The sequence below is a fragment of the Panthera pardus genome, unplaced genomic scaffold (assembly GCF_024362965.1).
Source record: "Panthera pardus isolate Hobbes unplaced genomic scaffold, ASM2436296v1 HiC_scaffold_1, whole genome shotgun sequence".
NCBI lineage: Eukaryota > Metazoa > Chordata > Mammalia > Carnivora > Felidae > Panthera > Panthera pardus.
The window spans coordinates 88,583,713-88,591,409 of NW_026526654.1; the positions used below are offsets into that span (position 1 = coordinate 88,583,713).

Genomic DNA, 7,697 nt, shown 5'->3' on the forward strand with positions numbered 1-7,697 from the left:
CCCCCACCCCTGTTTTTGCATGAGCGTCCGGCATAGAGGGGTGCTGGATCAATACAACCCAGGAGAAGGCTTCCGTGTAGAAACCCTTAAATGTTTAATGAGCAACAGGAGAGGGAGGGCAAGAAGGGAAAAGCCAGGAAGAGGAGAAAGAAAACAGGAAGCGAGAGAGGGGGAGGGAACGGTGGGATTGTTGCCGAACACCTAAATGTACGCCCTCACACGTGGGCCGCAGGGGGCTGTCCCTTCTCTTAGGCAGGCACAACCAAGGCATCCTCAACTCAGAAGGGCCCCAGTAATGGGTGGCGGTGGAGTGACACGGGAAGCACAGGGTCAGCGGCTGGTAGCTTCTGACTGTTATTCTCTTTCACAGCAGCCAACAGTTCCTTTGAGGATGTGCTCACTGGGCCCAAGGGGGTCTCATGGGGTCTGAGGTCATCTCTGGTCCACAGGAGGCTGGGACAGCTCCCGAGACCACTTTAGGAAAATGACCACACCAGACCTTTGCTCCAGACTTACTAGATATTAGTGGTCAGCCCAGAGCTCTGTTCAAATGGGCCACGAACCCAAAGCTGGCCCGGCTCCCAAAAGCCCGTCTGTATCGGGCCTCATGTCCAAGGCCATAATAAGGCCGGCCACGGCAAGTGGAAGGGCGGGCACATGTTCCACTGTGGCCCGTGTTAAACAACCCTCTGGGCTAAAAGCCCCCAACACTTAACAGAGCTGCATTCTTTAGAGGACAAGAATGTATGTGGACTGTGGAGAGAGGCAAGACAGGAGGCTTTCGAAAATAGATTAGCACCCCTCCCTACGGAGCTCCCTCCTCACCCAGAGAATCCCACACCCGGGCTGCCAAATCAATCATCTCCAAGCCTGGGACCGAGTAAAGCTGAGTCTGTAGCAATCTGAGCAGATCTCAGAGTTTCCTTAGGAAATGACGAAGTGGGAGTTACAACTCCCAGTTTTTCAAGAATCTGAACCAATCCGGAAAATAACACCTTAAACAGGCAATCTTTCTTAGAGCAGCCCCAGGTCGGATGCTCATCTGGAGGGCTGATGAAGTCTGGCCTTTTCGAGCCAACACTCCAGCCCAAAGGGCACAGCAGCAGAGAAGCACGCCATCTTTCCACGAAGTCAGGGGGTCGGTCCACTCGGGCTTCCTTGTGCCAAATCAAATAGCGGAAAAGGACCAGCGCTCACTTTTTTATTATTCTGCATTACCTTTTCCTCAATCGATTTTCTGCTCACTTTTTTCCCCGTCGAGCAAGTGCTTTAAAGACAAAAACTATGCATGAAGTGAAACATCCCGCGCCCCCCCCCCAGCCTATTACCCAGAGAGATGCAATACCTTGTGCCAGTTCTCCTGGCTCAGCCTTATCTGCATACCACCCCCCCCCCCCCCCGAGGAAAACACAAAGGGCTTTCTCAAGGTCCCACCTAAGTTGTCACTGCCGCAGCTCCCGCTGGGACGACGGTAAGATGCCCCCGCCCCCACGTCCCCTGCACTGCTGCTGTGTCACCACGAAGCCTGCCAGCAGCTGCAGTCACCTGCGGCTGCATGGGGGGTGGCAAAAATCATTCCTCCGGCACGTCTCCTGCCGCCAGCTCATTGCACGCAGAAATGCACCTTATATTTTTCATCGAAGTGTAAACCACCCCCACCCCCTACCTACAGCTACTCCTTTCTAAAGAATCGGGACAGAAACCGAGGGTCTTGAGGACTGAGTCCCCTGCAGGGAGCTGGGGCGAGGAGAGGGAGGCAGCGGGCCGGGAAGGGAGGAGGCCGGCCAGGGCGGCTGCGGCGGGGAGCGGGGAGCGAGCGGGAGCGCCAGGTGTGGCGGGCCGCTGCAGCCCCTCCGCCCCCTCCCCGGGCCGCGCGCTCCCCCGCCCTGCCCGCAGGGTCCTAGCGCCGCGGAGCCCGGCCCTGCTTCCGGGCGGGGCTGGGAAGGCAAGGGTAGGAGGCTCCCGGCACTCGCTCGGCGCTGCAGAGGTTGCTAATATTGGGACCTGCCGCAGCGGTAGCGGCGGGAGACCGCGGCACTGCTGTCACCCCGGGGGCCGCTTCTGCCGGCAAGCGGATGAAAGACTTAAATAACCCTCCTGCCTCACCCTCCTTCCCCACCCCCACTGCGCACAGCCACCCACTCGGCTCCATCCAAACGGGGGCGAGTGGCACAGCGGAGCGCCGGGCGCGCCCTTCCCCCCGCGGCCGGCTCCCGGCCGACCCTCGAGCTCGCAGATCCGAGCCCCTTCTCCCCCCGCCCCCCAACGCGGGCCGGGGCTGACCTCCCCTCCTCTCCTCCTCCCCGCACTGCCCCTACCAACCCGGCCAACAGTGCCCAGCGAGTCTAAGGAGTAGAGATGTCACTTCCTTGGCGACACCTTTCTCCAACCTCCAGGATTGGGGGGTGGGGTAGGGGTGGGGGGTGACGACTTCCAGTTATTTTTTGTTCTATGGTCTCTATTCAGCTGCTGTAGCAGCGGTCCTCGTCCGATGACCCCAGAACTCGCTTTTGGGGTTCTCTCCACCCTCGCGGTCCCCACGATTCAACCCTTGCATCCTCACTCTCCCCGGTGGCAGTTACTAGATTTCTAATGACTCACTCGACTGCGTTTAGCAAACGTCCTACCCTAAAGGTGACTGCATTAAAAAAAAAAAAAAAGAAAAGAAAAAAAGAAAAAGGCTATGGGGGGGGGGGGGACGTGGAGGAACCCCAAATGGAACAGCCCATAATCTGTCCACGCCGGGGCCCAGTCGGGCTGCGCCGGGGTTCCGAGGCGCTCTCGCCAAGGCAGGACTCGGCTAATTCACACAATGAAGCTACCCTCGCTCCGCATTGTTGCCCCGCCGCGCTCCCCCGGGCCCGGAGGCCAGGGCCCAAGCCGGGGCGCCGAGACGCAGGCCCGCGGGCCGCGAGCTCCGCTCCCGGAACGCCGTTAACAATAGCTCACCGCCCCCTCCACCCGCCTCCGCGGCCCTTTGTCCCCCCCCCCACCCCTTCCCCTGCGGCTCCGGCCGGCAGGGCCGGGGTCCTCGACCCACCTCCCAGGCACCGCTGAGCCATCGATTCTCCGAGACCCGGCTGCGTGCTTCAGATGAGGGAGATGGGTCCGAGACGGCACGGGGGAGGCCAGGGGTACGACCTCCAGCCTGATCTCAGTCCCCGCCACCAGCTCTCCCGCCGCGGTGCGCGCCTCCGGCGGTTCCCACACCGCGAACACCCGCGCTGCCCGGGGCGGCGGCTGTCAGCCTCGCTGGACCCACACTCACACACAAAGAGAAAGCGAAGGCACTAAACTTGGGCCAAAAAAATCTCATTCCCTAAACACTACCAGAAGCGTGTCGGCCCCTGCCCGTCGCCCCCGGACGCAAGGAGTCCCTGCAGCACCGAAGGGCGCACTCCAGCCCGGTAGAAAGGGGGACGGAAACGGAGCGTGTTTAGGACCGCGCGGAGCTGGCCGGGCGGCCGCCGAGAGCGCCGGGGGGCCCGGGCTGCCGACTCGGCACCTGCCGGCCGGGAGCGCGGGAGGACCGGGGCTCCAGCCGCCCGGCGCACCTAGGCCGCCCGCCCACGCCGCCGGCCAACCGCCGGCGCGGTGCAGACGTCCAGCGGGGGGCCGCTGCGGCCGGGCGCACATTCGCTCCCCCACCCACGGTCGCCCACCGTGGCCTGTTGTTCGGGTACCGAGCGCTAGGCACGGTAGCAGCCCTTAAAGTGGCCAGACAGAACAGCACTTTTAGTAAAGTTTAGTCTACGCTTTGCAACAACCAGGGCTGCGTTCACTTCGGGGGGCGGGGGGAGGGGCAGTTATATTTCAACTGAATAATTGCAAAGCAAAGACCTACAGCTTTGCCTTTTCCTTTCCTTTTTTTAAGCAGAGAGGGGAGACTGCCAGAAATATTTACACTAGTAGGTTCAGCTTGGGGCTTAGGCTTGGCGGTGAGCAAAAGGAGAAAATCCTGGGCCTCGTGGATCTGGGACCATCCCCATCCCAGGCCTGAGTCGTCCTCACCTTCTGGCATCCTCTACAGCCCCACGAATCTAAACAGATAGTTTAGGCTGCGTTCAACATCTGGCATTAAAGCATGAGAAAGAAAAATCACCACAGGACTTTGTTTTTTACGACCTAGTTTAAGTGTTGTCAGGTGGGTTCACTGAGAAGTTAACTCCTTCCAACAGTCTGGTTGCCCAACTGGAGCTTGCTTGCTTTTTAGTGAGTAAGGAAAACACCCGAGAGTCTCCCCATCGGTATTGTGCTCGCTGACACTGTGCTGCTGGGCTCAGGGTGGCCCCGCAGGCACGTGCGTGCAGGCATTAAAGGGAGCAGAGTCACCAGCACCCGGGTCTGCAGCCCTCAGTGCTGAGTCACAAGTACCCTCCTTGGGAAATGAAATCCTCGGAATGTCCTTTAAAATTAGCTCGCAGCTTTTGCACGCGCGCGCGCGCGCACACACACACACACACACACACACACACACACACCAGGGAACCACCCAGGAAAGCCACACAGGGCTGCACACTGTACAAATACAGAGCATAGGTAATAACTTGATAGCTGTAAAGACAAACGCCCCCGGTGAGCGTTCGACCCCTTCCCGAGTCATTTTCCCCCAGCGCTCTGCCTCTGCTGCTCTCGGAGTCTAAAATATGACTTTAGTCCTCCCAGCAGAACAATCAGTCAGCAACCTTCGCCTACGGGGTTTTCAGACCCTCGCGGTGGGAATAAACAATACGCTTAATTTACAATTCAAGCAGTGTACTTATTAGAAGAAAAAGAGGGGGAGCAAAAACTTCATTGGGGCACAAGATAATAACCACTGCCTTCGGCAAAATGCATTTTCAAGTTCTCGGTAGTTAATGATTAAAGCTTTAAACTCGCGGAATCAGTCCATTCAAAAGAAACTTCCTAAACCCGATCTTCCCGTGTATCTGATGCAAAAGAACTAGAGACTTGTGTTATATTTATAAATCATGCCCTCCTTTCAAAAAAAAAAGTGGGGGGGCCTTTCAATGTAGAGTTGCATCAGTGCCAGCAGCGGATCTGCAATTCCGGAGGCTTTTTTTTTTTTTTTCTCTTTTCTTTCTTTCTTTCTCTTTTTTCTTTTCTTTTCTTTTCTTTTTTTTTTTTTTTTTTTTAAGCTGGCAAGACAGAAACAGAAGCAGAGGGAGAGACCCCTTCCTGCATACCCCCGCCCGGCCACCACCTTCTTGGTAGTTATAACCCGAACATGGCATCGCACGGACATTAAAGGGTTAATGGTATACCTACCAAATCGGCTGTGGTCTTTCCTGGTTCCCTGGATAGTACCATTGGGGAAGATTTCTAAGTGAAATCCAGTCCTGCAGTATAGCTGCCTCCGCCTGAGAATCCCCTTTAAATGATCCAGGTCCGTGACCGCGGGTCCCCTGGGAAGCCCCCCTGCTTCGGACTGACCCAGGTGGTCACTTAACAAAACCGGACTGTCCACCGGCAACACGGGCACATTCCCAAATGGTACCGCATCCTGCACACCGAAATAGTTCCCAACTTCACCTAAGGGAGCCATCAGAGGACTCGGCTTTTGGAGCACAGCAATAAACAATAATGACGGTATGAACCCAGAAGATATTAGGCGAGGTATATCCAACTCCCCTCCCTTACTGCAGTTGCGGAGAGAGAAAAAAAAAAAAAAAGGTTCTTTTCTTCAATCCATTAAATGCATAAATAAAAGTAATCTGCTGTTTCACTGGCACAGGTTCAAGGTCAAACCACTGATAGTCTAAGAAACCACCACTTTATACTCACACACTGACATATTGATAAACATATCTATGTATCTCTATGGATAGATCCCCAGCTCTTAGCAGGCAGGAAGGTCTTCATCCCATCCGACCGTAATAAGGAAAAAAAATCCGTAGTTTCTCCATTTGGTTTGAGATCGGAATGACCATAGCAACTTAAATGCCTAGGCGTTATTATAAGGATTTTTAAGATGCACGGGCTACGTCAGAATTTACGGATCCCGACTCCAGGAAGGCATGCGCTGTTTTTACTCTAACCGACTCTGCAGACATCAGCATGAATCCTTCAAGGGGAAAAAAAAAAAAATCTCACGTTGGCGGCGGCGACAAAATCTCCCCTCCCGGTCCCCCCTCTAAAAAAAAAAAAAAAAAAAAAAAAATTATTGTTATTTAAAAAAACAAAAAGCAGAAAAAAACTTTAGGCGTCCAAAGCTAGTATCCAGAATTCTCCAGAGGCTCGGCAGACGTCCATTGGCTTAGAACGGGTGGCGAGCGGCGAGCGAGCGGAGCCGCGACCGGGAGCTCGCGTGCCGCCCTGGCTGCCGCGAACAGGTGTTGCCGCGCCGGCTCGCGGAGCGTTGTAGCCGGGCGGAGCGCTCCTCCTGCGCAGCCCCCGCCGGCGCGCAGAGTGGCGCAGGCAGCGGCATTGGGCTGGGTTTAAGGTAGCGCCGCGGCCGCCCGGGCTCCCCGCGGTCCTAGCGCCCGCCCGCACGGCCCGCGCGGCTCTGCCGCAGGCCCGGCGCAGCGTGCCAGAGCGCGGGACTTCCCGGGAGACGGCCGAGCAGCCCTCGCCGTACAAAGGAGGATGCACCGGGGGAGGCGGGAGGCGGGAGGCGGAAACGCCGCGTCTCCTGCTGAATCGAGGCTGGCGACCTAAAATCTGGCTGGAGACACCGACGGAGGTTCAGACTGCCATCGGGAAGCGGGTTTTCGCGTGGACTCTGCAGTGTTGCCTTGCATTATAAAATAAAACTTAGTCGAAAGAGTTGGAGGGAAGTGGGGGGGATTCGGTGAGCTCGAATGCACAGGGCAGTTTCTCTTTCATTCTTAATGCCAGACACGCAGAGGCGCAAACCGTGCTGCAGGTAAGCCGGATGGATGTGGACCCAGCTTCTCTCTCTCCCTGTCTTTTTCCTCTCTGTCTCTCGGTCTCTCTCCCCCTCTCCCTATCCCCCCCCCCCCCCCACACACACACACACAGGCGAGGCAGATGTGCCCACCGTTCTGTTCGGGGCTTTCTGACGGCATCGGTTTCCACACACCCGGCTATGTTTAGGTCCAGCCTGGCAGCCCGGATCCGGGCGACCGCGGTGCAGCCGGCAGCGGGGGCGCCAGAGAACCGCCTCGGCCCCCGAGTTCCACTAGCGCGCGCATCTTCGGAGGGTCGGGGTGGAGGCGAGCGCGCCAGTGGACCCCCTCTTTGCCCCCAGCCACGCTGTTGAGGGCGAGCCGTGCCGCCCTGGCGGTTGCGGCCCGACCGAGGAGTTCCGGGGTCTCCCCCACGGTCGGAAGCCAGCCGCGGAGTCGGGGGAGCGCGCGGGAGGCGCGTGGGGGGCGCCCTGGGGCCCGCAGCCGCTCCTTGCTGCCCTGCCTCGCGGGGCCCCAAGCGCAAGCCCGAGCCCCGGAGCCCGGGCTCGGCTTCCTGCCCGCGGCCAGCGGCCTCCGCGCCCGGCCACGGGCCGGGACAAAGAAAGAAATCGCCACCCCGGGCCTCGGGGGGCCCCGCCGAGCCAGGCCGGCCCCGGAGCCCGGCGGCGGCGCGCTCGGAGCCCGGGCCGGCCGGCCGGCCGGCGCCGGGACCCCCCGCGCCGCCCCCCGCCCCCGCGCGCGCACACCTTCGCCCCGCAGTCCGCCCGCCGGCCCCTCGCCCCGCCGCTCCCCTTTGTTCACATTGTCTCAGAAATGGCCCGGCTCTCG

The 7,697-nt window shown here is 58.7% G+C and overlaps 1 protein-coding gene across 1 annotated transcript in view; it reads right to left on the reverse strand.

Moving 5' to 3' along the window:
- The window catches only part of FGF9 (fibroblast growth factor 9), a 32,617-nt gene extending 26,145 nt beyond the window's left edge, over window positions 1-6,472 (reverse strand). Inside the window, 1 exon segment of the mRNA XM_019447989.2 lies at window positions 5,269-6,472. Within this exon segment, the coding sequence (XP_019303534.1) occupies window positions 5,269-5,545 (277 nt within the window). The 5' untranslated portion in view covers window positions 5,546-6,472.
- Between the last annotated feature and the right edge of the window lie 1,225 nt (window positions 6,473-7,697).